The following is a 15,201-nucleotide window of genomic DNA, read 5'->3' on the forward strand; positions in this document are numbered from 1 at the left end:
GTAATCCCCAAAAAATGGACTTCTAAATATTAGCATGTTGGAGAAATAAAGCAAATAAGAAGTGTTCTGGATGTTACATGAAACGCACAACCCACTGGGTACAGACATCAATTCAACATTTATTCCACGTTGGTTCAAAGCCATTTCTTTGAAATGATGTGGAAACAACATTGATTCAACCAGTGTGTGCCCAGTGGTAAGCTTCTTGGAAAGATTAAACACATTAGCAAACTTCTGTGAGTTTGTAAGTCTTAGGTCAAAACATGGATAGCCATTTTGAAGGAAAGGTTTGGCTGAACATAAAAACAATAATTTTGAAAATATTACAATTTTCATGATTAGCTTAGGGTGGAAAACTTATCGTTATGGATGTTACAGAGTCTGAAGTAGACATTCAAATCTTAAAGATTTCTTGATCAAAATCTATCCCAACACATTTGTTGTCATATGGAATGTTTTTAAAATGTCAGCAGAAGGCATAGTACATTGGGATTGCGTAATTACAGGTAACTTGAATAGTATAGGCAGCACCACACCCTAAATGTAATTATTTTAAGGTAGTTTAAAAGAATACCCTTTCTGGTAATTGTGTGTATATACAGTGCCTTGCGAAAGTATTCGGCCCCCTTGAACTTTGCGACCTTTTGCCACATTTCAGGCTTCAAACATAAAGATATAAAACTGTATTTTTTTTGTGAAGAATCAACAACAAGTGGGACACAATCATGAAGTGGAACGACATTTATTGGATATTTCAAACTTTTTTAACAAATCAAAAACTGAAAAATTGGGCGTGCAAAATTATTCAGCCCCCTTAAGTTAATACTTTGTAGCGCCACCTTTTGCTGCGATTACAGCTGTAAGTCGCTTGGGGTATGTCTCTATCAGTTTTGCACATCGAGAGACTGACATTTTTTCCCATTCCTCCTTGCAAAACAGCTCGAGCTCAGTGAGGTTGGATGGAGAGCATTTGTGAACAGCAGTTTTCAGTTCTTTCCACAGATTCTCGATTGGATTCAGGTCTGGACTTTGACTTGGCCATTCTAACACCTGGATATGTTTATTTTTGAACCATTCCATTGTAGATTTTGCTTTATGTTTTGGATCATTGTCTTGTTGGAAGACAAATCTCCATCCCAGTCTCAGGTCTTTTGCAGACTCCATCAGGTTTTCTTCCAGAATGGTCCTGTATTTGGCTCCATCCATCTTCCCATCAATTTTAACCATCTTCCCTGTCCCTGCTGAAGAAAAGCAGGCCCAAACCATGATGCTGCCACCACCATGTTTGACAGTGGGGATGGTGTGTTCAGGGTGATGAGCTGTGTTGCTTTTACGCCAAACATAACGTTTTGCATTGTTGCCAAAAAGTTCAATTTTGGTTTCATCTGACCAGAGCACCTTCTTCCACATGTTTGGTGTGTCTCCCAGGTGGCTTGTGGCAAACTTTAAACAACACTTTTTATGGATATCTTTAAGAAATGGCTTTCTTCTTGCCACTCTTCCATAAAGGCCAGATTTGTGCAATATACGACTGATTGTTGTCCTATGGACAGAGTCTCCCACCTCAGCTGTAGATCTCTGCAGTTCATCCAGAGTGATCATGGGCCTCTTATCTCTGTCTTCTCCTTGTATGAGCTGAAAGTTTAGAGGGTCTTGGTAGATTTGCAGTGGTCTGATACTCCTTCCATTTCAATATTATCGCTTGCACAGTGCTCCTTGGGATGTTTAAAGCTTGGGAAATCTTTTTGTATCCAAATCCGGCTTTAAACTTCTTCACAACAGTATCTCGGACCTGCCTGGTGTGTTCCTTGTTCTTCATGATGCTCCTCTGAGACTATCACAGTGCAGGTGCATTTATACGGAGACTTGATTACACACAGGTGGATTGTATTTATCATCATTAGTCATTTAGGTCAACATTGGATCATTCAGAGATCCTCACTGAACTTCTGGAGAGAGTTTGCTGCACTGAAAGTAAAGGGGCTGAATAATTTTGCACGCCCAATTTTTCAGTTTTTGATTTGTTAAAAAAGTTTGAAATATCCAATAAATGTCGTTCCACTTCATGATTGTGTCCCACTTGTTGTTTATTCTTCACAAAAAAATACAGTTTTATATCTTTATGTTTGAAGCCTGAAATGTGGCAAAAGGTCGCAAAGTTCAAGGGGGCCGAATACTTTCGCAAGGCACTGTATATATATATATATATAGTCAATATGTGTTATTTCATAGTTTTCATGATAATTCTACAATGTAGAAAATAGTAAAACTAAAGAAAAACGCTGGAATGAGTAGGTGTGTCCAAACTTTTGGTTGGTACTGTATATATATATATGAAAGCAGAACTAGGTAATAGCCGGAGCAGTTTAATCGCAAAACCAACGGCATAAGGTTACGGCATAAAGAAATAGATAACATGGGTACAAAACTTGACACCCACCAGTAAACATGTGCACAAGCACTTACAACAAACAATTCCACACAAAGACATGGGGGGAACAGAGGGTTAAATACACAACAATTAATGTTGTAACCAACGGTTACTTTACCAGTATGAAAACTATGAAATAACACATATTGACTCATGTCGTAACTTAAAACAATTTTAACAAATCAAAATACATTTTATATTTGAGATTCTTCAAAGTAGCCGCCATTTGCCTTGATGACAGCTTTGCACATTCTTGGCATTCTCTCAACCAGCTTCATGAGGTAGTCACTTGGAATGCATTTCAAATAACAGCAGTGCCTTGTTTAAAGTTCATTTGTGGAATATATTTTCTTCTTAATGTGTTTGAGCCAATCAGTTGTGTTGTGAGAAGGTAGAGGTGGTATACAGAAGATAGCCCTATTTGGTAAAAGACCAAGTCTATTATGGCAAGAACAGCTTAAATAAGCAAAGAGAAACGACCGTCCATTATTACTTTAAGGCATGAAGGTCAGTCAATCTGGGAAATGTCAAAAACTTTGAAAGTTTTTTCAAGTGCAGTCTCAAAAACCATCAAGCGCTATGATGAAACTGGTTCTCATGAGGACCACCACAGAAAAGGAAGACCCAGAGTTACCTCTGCTGCAGAGGATAAGTTCATTAGAGTTACCAGCCTCAGAAAATGCAGCCCAACTAAATGCTTCACGGAGTTCAAGTAACAGACACATCTCAACATCAACTGTTCAGAGGATACTGCATGAATCAGGCCTTCATGCTTGAATTGATGCAAAGAAACCACTACTAAAGGACACCAATAATAAGAAGAGACTTGCTTAGGCCAGGAAACACGAGCAATGGACATTAGACCGGTGGAAATATGTCCTTTCATCTGATGAGTCAAAATTTGAGAGTTTTGGTTCCAACCGCCGTGTCTTTCTGAGTAAGTGAACGGATGATCTCTGAGTGTGCGGTTCCCACCGTAAAGCATGGAGGAGGAGGTGTTATGATGTGGGGGTGCTTTGCTGCTGATACTGTCGTGATTTATATAGAATTCAAGGCACACTTAACCAGCATGGCTACCACAGCATTCTGTAGCGATACACCATCCTATATGGTTTGCGCTTAGTGGGACTATCATTTGTTTTTCTACAGGACAATGACCCAACACACCTCCAGGCTGAGTAAGGGTTATTTGACCAAGAAGGAGCGTGATGGAGTCCTGCATCAGATGACCTGGCCTCCACAATCACCCGACCTCAACCCAATTGAGATGGTTTAGGATGAGTTGGACCACAGAGTGAATGAAAAACAGCCAACAAGTGCTCAGCATATGTGGGAACTCCTTCAAGACTTTTAGAAAAGCATTCCAGGTGAAGCTGGTTGAGAGAATGCCAAGAGTGTGCAAAGCTGTCAACAAGGCTACATTGGCTACATTGAAGAATTTCAAATATAAAATATATTTTGATTTGTTTAACACTTTTTTGGTTACTACGTGATTCCATATGTGTCCAAACTTTTGACTGGTACTACACACACACTACTGGTCAAAAGTTTTAGAACACCTAATTCCATATGTGTTATTTCATAGTTTTGATGTCTTCACTATTATTCAACAATGTAGAAAATAGTAAAAATAAAGAAAATCCCTAGAATGAGTTGGTGTTTTTGACCGGTAGTGCATATCAAAAGTAACCTTTACCAGTTGAATGTAGAATATTTTCTGAAATATTGCAATACAATATGCAAATGTAACAATATACATGTGCCAATCCACTTTTCTGAACACTTGATGAAGTCAGTATTTTTGGGTGACTTTCATTTGAAAAAGACACCAAGACTATTCATAGATTTTTGCTAAATTCTTCTCATCTTTCTATCTAGAAAACAGTACTGAAATGTATGAGAAATGCACTTTAGAATATATTTTCAGAGAGAATCTTAGCTAGAACACATAATTTTCAAGATCATTTTCGACAACAAATGCTTCAGTAAAAATCTGAAGAATACATCTGAGAACAAGCACACAAAATGTGGGATATGCACAAGCTTCTGAAGCTAAGACAATGTACATCAATATTCATCACATCCACAACAGTTACGTATATCACATAATGCTAAAAAAGGATACTGACAATGATGCCGCAATCAACCCCATAAATCTGATGCTGCAATTTCATAAATATATACATATTTTGACTTAACTAGGCAAGTCAGTTAAGAACCAACTCTTATTTACAATGACAGCCTACCCCAGCCAAACCCAGACTCCCAATCACAGACAGATGTCATACAGCCTGGATTTGAATCAGGGTTGGTAGTTACACCTCTTACACTGAGATACAGTGCCTAAGACCACTGCGCCAATCGGTAGCCCAATCAACTACATGAAGTGACTGAGCCTTGGTAACCCAGATGTAGCATTGTTGAATGCAGAGTCCAAGCTAATGAGAATGAAGAATGTGATGATTTCTGTCTTGAATGTTCTATTGCACTTTTCCATGCCTTTGTTTTTCTATCCAGTTACATTAAGCCAGCACCATGACTCAATAGAAAATGTGATCTTCTATTTCATAAATGCATGTCAATATAATGCTTTGCACTCATTTTCCAGGAATCATGATATAGCCTGAGTGCCGGTCTGTTTGCGCTAAAATGCTTTGGCTTGACGATGAATAATGTAGTTGCCAAGAGCACAAACAGATCTGGGACCAGGCTAGAGAACTCCAGGTCAATGGTTGAAATTAACACATTGGCCTATTGGCCTGGTTGGGTTGAAAGTTACTTCGTACACCATACCTGTCAACTCCAAGGATTAGATTTTTTGATTGTCATTATGCCATATTGTTGCCCTATATGTCTTGTTAAAATATTAAATACAATTATGAAATGCTACGTTTGTTCTCTTGTAATGTTTTGATAAACTTCACTTGTGTTTTTTACTAAACTTTTTGTAAAGTTCCTCTGTGGTTAATGGGTTTATATTATGGAAAATAAAGATGCTGTACGTACCGAGATAAGAAACGACCCTTGTCTTACTTTCACTTTAATAACCACAACAGGCCTTAGTCGAATTATGTCGGCTGTAACCTGTGAATGAAATTGAGGAGGACATGAAGCATAAGGACAAGGAATGTGATGATTTCTGTCTTGAATGTTCTATTGCACTTTTCCATGACTTTGTTTTTCTATCCATTTACATTAAGCCAGCACCATGACTCAATAGAAAATGTGATCTTCTATTTCATAAATGCATGTCAATATAATGCTTTGCACTCATTTTCCAGGAATCATGATATAGCCTGACCATCGATTCTCCATAAGGACAAGGGCGAAATCTTACGCACGCTAATTTGTATGCCCTCTTCAAACATTTCAATATTTTCTGAAGAAACTAAAATGTCGAACATGAGAAATGGCATTGTGTCATATCAACATCAAATTCATGAGCAGCACACACCATACTACATTTCCCATAAGGACAAGGGCGAAATCTTACACACGCTAATTTGTCTTTACTGATGACGCAATATCTGTCTTGTTGGAAGGTGATTTAATCTGGAAGAGTGTACGAGACAGAAATTTGGAAGAGACAACAAAAAAAAAAATTGCACTGACTCACACGAATGCTATCCTCCTATCTTATCAGGCTGTATATTGAGAAAGGTAAGAACATTTGAGGCATGAGAAATGAATGCTTTTTATTTGATTCGTAAACGAAAACATACAACGACCACGCCCTCTAAGCAACATTTGTTCATAGGAATCTATCGTGTTTGCTATCTAGCTAAATTAACGCGTTAGCTGCTGTCTGATTTTTTTTTTTCTTAAAACAAACCATCTCATTGTTATATCTGGGGCGGAGGTGTGCAGTTAATTATGACCATCGATTCTTCATATTTAATGGAGATGTAATTTATCAAATTGGTTGGCAATGGAGGATGTATTGCATTGGCTGGTCAGCTATGCAGAAAATCATATTTTTTCAAACAAACTCTTGATTAGCTACATTAGCTATCTTGCTAGCTAATCTGATTGCCCAGTGCCTACCTACTAGCTAACTACTCATCATTGTGTCTGTCACTGTCAGTGCATCGTGTCTGTGCAAACAATGCTCTTGTAGCTAGCTAGGTAACGTTAGCAAGATAAACTACCAGGACAATGACAATGTAACGTAAACTGGATACCCAGCTAGCTAACCTCCAGCCTACTGGGCACAGAAACTGGTGTTACAATAGTTTACTAGCTCGATTGACAGCATTATGGTATGTAGCTAATTAATTTGAAATGTAACTACTTTGTCTATATTTGAAGTGCAGTGTTCTATACTAACATTTGTGAGCTCACTCGGGCTTGTTTTGTTGATTCTCGTGTGACAAAAGGGGAAAGTGGGCGGGGCGAAGTATAGGAATGAGCTCGTTCATGGCGTGATGTCTAGAAGGGATACAGCTTTTGTCAAAATGTACTTTTCGTAGCAGGTTTAGGAGAATTTACGCAGCAGGTTAGAAAAAGGGTAAAGAGTTAGCGAAAATGTATAAAAACAACGTTTGACGTAAAATTTGACAAAAGCTGTATCTCACCTAGACATGACCCATTCATTCATCTGCTGTATACTGTGTGGCAACTGCCAAACGCTAGGACGTGGCAACTCTCAATGCAATCTCTTTTAAGAATACCTCCTGACCAGAAATTACATGTAACGATAGTTATAATTCATTTATATGGTTTAGGGTATTCCTATTTACCTATTACTTTAACAAATAAATTAGTTCTGTCTCAACATTGTTTTTCCAGAATTAATTTATTTATTGCTGGTTGTGTTTGCCAGATGTCAGTCACTGAGGATGTTCCTGATATGGATGGGGCGGATCTTCTGGGGATCCTGTTCCAGGAAGGAGAGCCGGGAGCTAATGACCCCTTCTTCCCATATGGAAGTGGGCTAGAAAACTGGCTCTCTGAGCAAGATGTATGTCTCCCACTCAGGAATAACACTGTTTTATGTTTACTAACCGATAATAGTTTGATGATTGGCAGGAAACAAACCTTTAATTTAATTGCATGTTGTACTAGTAAAGCAGAAGTAGTTTATTATCAAATTACATCAAAATGTGACATACTTCCTTATTTTATAGCAGGTAAACTCTATTTCACAATTGTTCTTTGTGGGATAAACAAGTAATCTTGAATCGAATGGACACTAACTTCCTGCTGTATTGTAGATGCTGACAGGCATGGACACTGAGGACTTCCTGTCCAGCTTGCTTGAGGGAGAAAACAACATTGCCACCTCCTGTCCCTCCCAATCTCCACTGGGCAGCGATAGCGGCATCTCTGACGACAGCAGCACTGGCGGCATAGTCGGACAGAATTTCCTGGCCTTCACCAGCTCCCATGGGAGTGACGGTGACCCTGCGCCCAGCCCAGGGTACTCCCTGTCCAGCCCAGACTACTCCAACAATCCCCTGATGGCCCTGGAGCTCCAGGCTGAGTACCCTCAGGCCCTGACCGTGCAGACAGACCACAGCTACTATCTGCTCCAGGAAGAGGACGTGGATGCTCTACAGAGCGTGAGGGCAGAGAAGCTGGATATGGATGTCTTTATTGATCTGGGTAAGTGTTGATCTAGACCTTTACACTTGGCTAACAGGTTCATAGCTTTGGGTGGTATGAAGGAGTAGTTGCATGACAATGAAATGTCTATTGACAGTTCAATTAATTGGATAGTTTGTTGGTAGTTTGAGCATCTGCAGACTAACTCTAGGGGGCTACACATGACATATGAAGGGGTTCCCAGGTGTCTAACCTTACACTGCCCCCAGCCCAGCTGGTCATGAATCCTGAAGAATGTAGCACGCCAGCCAATCAGCAATCAGATGTTCAGTTAGGTGGTGCCGGTCTTTATTTTCCCCATGCTTTTGAGATTAAGTTCAGACGATTTGAGTTCAGAGTCACTTGACTCATCCTTGGATTAGAACATTTCACAGAAATATCCTTGTAATGTTCCATAACTTTACTGTTCATGTGAGACCATAAAGATCTGGTGTTGTTCTCTCGTGTTCATCAGACGACCTGGACAGTGAGGGGATGGAAATGGAACAGGATTATTCCAGTGAAGAACTACCCTGCGCTTTTTCCATAGGGGACTCGACACAGGACAACCAAGCGGATCTGGTGAGTTTCACATCATCAAATGGGTATTATAGATGAGAAAAGCAGAAGCACTATTGTCAAACCCAAAGATCAAACAAGTATTTAATAGGCTTGTCAAACTTATTCTCATTGTTTTAATAAGAATGGCATTAACTGTGCTTGAGTACATGAACAATTAAAATTTCACAAGACATAATCTTAGTTTTGGCGGCACCCAGTGGCAAAGTTATGTAACTGTGCTGAAGATCTGTTGAAGGCCTCGTCTCTGAAAAATGTCTGTTTTCTTCCCTTCAGTTCCAGTTCAAGAAGATCGTCCTGACTGATGAGGAAAAGAGACTTCTTGCTAAAGAAGGAGCAGCCATACCGTCTTGCATGCCTCTTACTAAGGTAATTTCCTCCAGTTATTACAAGTGGTTGTTGACACTGGAGACCACCGAAACCATTGAGAACTTTGGTCCAAATGCCCATACACTCCTTAAGAATGACAATGCCAGATTATGGTGTTATCCAAGGACAGGGCAGACGATGACTAATGAGGTTCACAACGGAGATGTGACACTAGCTACTTTGTAGCTACCTTAGTACTGAGGCTGCTAATATCAAGGGATAGCCAATGACTAGTGAACAGAAGATGTCTTTTTAAATTATTCAAATGACTCCTGCAGAATCAATTCCAATCACACTAAATGAGAAACCTTCCCAGACAACTTGTTTGTCTCTAGCAGTGAGCCCGCAGACTGCTCCTCAGCACTGAGTACATTACCATGTCAAGTGAGTAGTCTGTCTCTCGCTGTCTCAGACTGAGGAGAGGACACTGAAGAGGGTGAGGAGAAAGATCCGCAACAAGCAGTCTGCCCAGGAGAGTAGGAAGAAGAAGAAGGTGTATGTGGATGGCCTGGAGAACAGGTCAGAGAGAATGGATGGAGAGATCTCTGAAAATGAAATCAAAGGCACACGCAGTGCATTAGTCATTATATGATTTAAACTATTTCACTTCACCAATGTTTAGCCTGCTGTGTCTTCATTGGGTCAAAAGGTGTTTGTTTTAAATAAAGTTTGGTTGGTTGACTGAGTGTATTGCTGATTGATTGGTCCCTAGGGTTTCCATCTGCACTGCTCACAACCAGGATCTGCAGAAGAAGGTCCAACTGCTGCAGAAACAAAACATGTAAGACGCCACTACTGCCATTACCATGATTATGGAACCACTATTCGTATGTATGATGCACATCTGAGAATGAATGAATTACGTTTGTAGACGATTCTGATGGTTATTATTATTCTCCCCTGTCTAGGTCTCTAATAGAGCAGCTGATGAAGCTGCAGGGCATGATGAAGATGTCTACCATGAAGACAACAACCACCAGCACATGTGTCATGGTAAGAGGACTAACACACAGAGTAGAGCTTAACCCTCACACCACTTCATGGCCCCTGTTTTGCATGCTGGGAATTATAGCTTGTAGTAATTTGCTGGTACTGAAAGAATCTCACACAAGTTTGTCTGCAGATGTATTTGGTTGTCAATATTTTCCAAATTGAAGTTAAACCTTGTTAACTGAGGTGGCTTGCTACATCCCGTTCTTTCAGGGTGCCAGCCCAGCCTGTATGGTGACATTATTATAACTGATTTGGACATTATAGTAATATCAACCCTGATTGAGGCTTGATTATGTTTTCATATGATGCTCCAGATGGTTGTAAGTGTCTCCCTCTTTAGGACCAGGAGAGCCTGTACTGTACTAGTGTACTATTGAGGCTAAAGCCATTATTGTCCCACTGCCAAATAATGGTATGTTGGAACAATAAACCAACATGTACTTATGCTTTAGTTAATGAAGACTGGAGCCTTGCTTGGGTCTCTAATGAGAAGAATGATATTCTTATACAAGACAATGTTATTTTAGCATAAAAACGAATGGAAGATATAAAAAAGTTACGCAAATACGTCTTGCATAATTATTTGTAGACGGATGTATCTCATGTATTGGGTTTGTAAGTCTAGGTTGCACACACATTTGTCAGCTTTCTTACAGTTTTCTCTTCTCTCTGCTCAGGTGTTCCTGCTGTCTTTCTGCCTCATCGTCTTCCCCTCTGTCAACCCGTTTGGCCGCAGCCCTGGACAGAAGGAGATATACACCCCCTCCTCCGGTAAGTTAAAAAAACAAGGATGGTCTGAAATGATAAAGCTATTTAATAATAATATGAACAAAATGTTATTCTGTTCAAAATAGCTCTTCTTTTTTCTTTAAAGTAATGTTATGTACACAACAATAAATAACATCTAAAATTCATCAAATATTCCCTTTCTCTTCCCGTTATTAAGACGAGTAATGTATTTAAGATTGGAGCAGATGTTAAACCTTTCCCCTCTGTAGTTGTCTCCAGGACCCTGCGCTCTGTTGCTGTTGATGACACCCCAGACCCTCTGCCCCTGGATTACTCTGAGCCTGGAGAGGGAGTAGATGACGCTGAGCCTCGCAGTCTCCTCCTAGTGGCCAAGGTGGAGAACACCAAGGCCATGTTCACTGGCGGGCAGAACCACACACCAGACTACCAGAAAGTGGAGCAGTCTGAGTCTGAGAGTGGGTTTAACAGCAACTCGTCTGCAGACTTCTCCAGTCCTGGTCAGGCCGAGCTGAAGCCGGGGGCCGGACCCGTGGCTGGGGGCCTGCAGGAGGGATCCAGGAATCCAGTGGGAACGGCTGTGGCTTATGAGGTTCCAGGGACCAAGGAGAACTGGACTGACAGGAAGCCTACATCTATCATTATACAGCAACACCGCTCGGACGAGATGTAAACAGAAGAGCTGGTGGTGAATGATCTAAAAAAGGGAATGGTGGGAGAGGGTTATTTTAAAGGTTTCAGTTATTGATCATGTTAATTGAAAGTTGGTGGATGAAGAGAAAAGGGTATTGGGATGTTTTTTTATTACAGTATCCTCTGTCTCTACCTGATTGTCCTCCTCCTCCTTGTGATACTACTGTTCTTCTTGGAGCACTTTGTTCTAATGCCTTGTTCAAGTGCTAAAATGGACTACTGAGATTTCCATTGTTATGCATAGTCATCCTCTCATCGAGGGGTAAAAGCGCACTATGAGAATGAGTAGTAATGTGTAGACATCCCATGATTGCTGAATACTTTCTAAAACCTGAATTCTCTATTGAAAAACAAAACAAACTGACAACAGTTAATTCTGTCCACCTGTATGGTGCATCTCCAGTAGGTGTATGATATGTACCTTGCTAGCGATTTACCAGTTCCTTTCATAGTGGTGTTAAGTTCTCTGTTAGTTTGAACAGTCAGCATCCATAGTATAAATGCATTCTCATGATTCTAGATCAAAACTGTTGATCTGTATACACTGCTTTAGCCATTGCAGGACATTTGGCCATTTTAGATTTTGTTAAATATATATGTATTTCCCTTGTAACAAGGGTATTTGTGCTTTCTTTGATTTGTTTTGTGTACAAATTTAAATATGTCATAGTGCTCTAATTAATCCCCATTTTCAGGAGCCAGTTGCTGAACCATTTTTCACTAGTTTAGACCTTTTTAGTTACGAGCTGTTTCAGTCCTTTATCCAGTGGTTCATAGTCTGGGCCTGTTTTTACCCCTGGTTATCTTTCAAGTCTGTGTCATATGGAGAGGTGAACATTTAACATGTTAATTCAGTGTTGCAGTTTAACTATACTCAAATGTAATGACCTGTCAGTCCATTCAGCGAGGCATTTATGTTAGTGTTAGGGTACATTGTGTATTTTCTGGGTTATCAGTAATTTATTAAGTCTAAATGGTATTGGAACATTTGGTTATTTTTGTACCTATCAAAGAGATTTAATTTGGCTTAATCGGGTTAAAAGAAATCACTAATCCCGGTTTGAAATGTAAATCGGACGGAATGATTAATGTACGTTTTCAACTCTTATTGTTTGACACTGATCGTCATTAAAAGTCCCTTTTTTAATTCAAATGATCTCCAGTTTCATGCTGAGTTGGGTGCTGTTCGGAAGGGCGCTGTTCAGTGGCAGTGGTGCTGAAACTGCCGATCAGGTAGGCCTTCTGTCCGTGGTGCTGCAACGTTGTTTAGCCTGTGTGTGCCATTTTGTAGGGGAGAACTGGGTTACCACAGGTTAGACATTTTGTCTTGGGGCTTCCCCCAATGCCTAGTTGATTTTGTTGGATCTCTTCCACAGGAGGACACGAACCGGAATCCTGTCCCCCGGCTCTTGCCTTTTTTATGCAAGCCACCCCACCTCAGTAAAAAAAAATGTAGTGGCCCCCTTTAACGGTGGAGAGAAATGTACATTTTACAGTTAATTTCCTGCAATTCTACTCATTTTGGCACTGGGTTTAGAGAAAGCTTTGCAGTTTTAAAGCCAGTTTCCTGAAATTCTACACATTTTGTAATGACTCATGCCAATTATATGTGTGAGAATGTTTGTTTAACAAAATCAATGAGGGCCCTCTGCAAGTCATGGCCCCTGGGCATGTGCCGTATGGTATTCGGCCATAATTACTACAAGTTTACATAGCTGGCTAGACTAACTACCAATCCCCCCCAAAAAAAATGTTAGCTGAAATGGCTAATTGACTGACTCAGTTACTGACAAGATAACTGCTGATGCAATACCACATTTTGAAATTGCACCTGGTGTATACTCTTCTTACTCTCAATAGTAAATTGAGATTAAGCCAACTGAAGTCCATAAGTGACTGCTTATGCCTGGAACCAGGTGTGGAGGCAGGAGGAGACGTTATGTTTAACCTTCAGGCTACCTATCACCACCTGGCTTCTATTTGCTTTTTGGGCTGCTAATCTCATGAGGGCTTTGAATTGACATTGACAAATTGTTATTATTTGATGGTTCCATTTTTGTTTTAGTCAATTGGGAAATAAGAGTTATTGGGCCAACTATGTTTTTAAGTTAGACATTCAATTCCATTTTTTAAACACAGTATACATGTTGAAATTCTTCGAACAAATAGACTGATATTGAGGCTATCATGTCAACGGCTGCCATTCATCATGCCAAACATTTTCAAGTTTGGTTTGACCATGTCAGCAAGGGATTGCAAGAGCACAAACCGATTTTGGACTGCTAAAGCTGGCCCAATTTTCAACATTTTTAGGCTACTTCACTTGAAAGGTGATGGAGTGATGAAAGGATCTATGATGGTGGATGGAGGGATGAAAGGATCTATGATGGAAGGATTAAAGGATGTATAATGGTGGATGGAGGGAATTAAGGATAGTGTGTGGTAGCATCATTGATTCAACACTCATAACAAAAGAGAGAATAATAGCACCTGATTATCCCTTTCTGTAAGGAATATGACTTATAATGGAGTGTCATCTTGACTGGTTATATAGGGGAATGGTCATTCTCATGTACTACCACCAAGGGGCGACTTCTGCACAGTTTTAGCATTATGCATTCTTTGACTAATACCCAACGCCGTGTAAAGGGTGGCCTGCCCATGTTAGCTTATATTGTATATCAGATCTGATAATAGTTACTGTGTTATAACACTTTATTATAATAACCATAAATTAATCCTATGTATTATCTAATTTTCTATTGGTGTGCGTTTGAGAAGCCTAATCAGATTAAATGTGCGTAGGCCTGTAGCCTCTGGTAGACTAAGCGTTTGGAGGCAATCGCAGAGACAACTGACGATGCACTCTATGAATAGGTTAGGCTAAATTAATATTTATAAAGAAAACATAAAAATAGTCCTAGTGGAGTCCCTATAGGATTAGCCCTAAATTGCATTCCAATTTCAGTGTGCCAGAGCTACTAGTTAGGGGTCGATTCCATCCACAATGCTGATTATCAGCTTTGTAGCGTGATTAACATTTACAGGAAATGTTCCCGCATTAGCGGAGACTGCATTCACGGTAAATGCTGCATATGTCGGAAATTACCTTTAAATTTCAAGCATGCTATTAATGCTGAACTTTGGCGAGCCAGTGAGATTTGTCTGTCAAGTCTTTATTCATGCTCTGACAGATTACTGAAAAGAGTGTGGATAGGTAAAACGTATCAATCAAACAATCAATCAGAATGATAAAAAGCACCACTCCTTATGAGCGCATGCATCTGTCCGCATCGGTTTCAGTTGCCTCCCACCACACACACAACACACACACACCCTGCCTCCACCGAGCCCCGGTCCTCATCTTGAAAGAACAGGAGGCAGGTGGGGCACGCGCCTATTATTCTGTCAGAGCCGCCTTTGTCTTGGCGATAAATCGCCACGCGCCAAGAAGGGCAATTATATGCTTGCTCCCTCGGACGCGAAACAAAACACAGGCGTGTGCCGGGTGCAAGCTGTTGTCTTCGGCTTGTCATTGTCCAGTGAAAAAAACGTTTATTTTTCAGTAAGCGCCACTGCTAAGATTTGTCTTGGAGCCAAGAACAACTTTGTGGAACTAGATATGGCATGCCTTTTATATTTGAAGTTGCTGTAAGTAGCCTATATCAACATCTTTACAACGTTTGGTTTTAGTGCAATCGTTAAAAAAATCGTCCATGACCATTTGCATAAGTAAAAGCATTGCACATATAAAACAAGGTGGAGGCTAAGGGGCACTAAAGTGCACACATGTCCAAGGAGTGCAT

The 15,201-nt window shown here is 40.2% G+C and overlaps 1 protein-coding gene across 1 annotated transcript; it reads left to right on the plus strand.

Moving 5' to 3' along the window:
* Positions 1-5,931: 5,931 nt before the first annotated feature.
* Positions 5,932-12,551, plus strand: LOC110536340 (cyclic AMP-responsive element-binding protein 3-like protein 3). Its single transcript, XM_021622081.2, has 10 exons — positions 5,932-6,091; positions 7,254-7,391; positions 7,645-8,035; positions 8,490-8,596; positions 8,870-8,962; positions 9,375-9,481; positions 9,675-9,743; positions 9,871-9,955; positions 10,633-10,726; positions 10,954-12,551. Exons 2-10 carry the CDS (start codon positions 7,254-7,256, stop codon positions 11,373-11,375), a joined length of 1,506 nt encoding a protein of 501 aa, XP_021477756.2. The 5' UTR covers positions 5,932-6,091; the 3' UTR covers positions 11,376-12,551.
* Positions 12,552-15,201: the final 2,650 nt, after the last annotated feature.

This window comes from Oncorhynchus mykiss, chromosome 11 (assembly GCF_013265735.2).
Source record: "Oncorhynchus mykiss isolate Arlee chromosome 11, USDA_OmykA_1.1, whole genome shotgun sequence".
Lineage (NCBI taxonomy): Eukaryota > Metazoa > Chordata > Actinopteri > Salmoniformes > Salmonidae > Oncorhynchus > Oncorhynchus mykiss.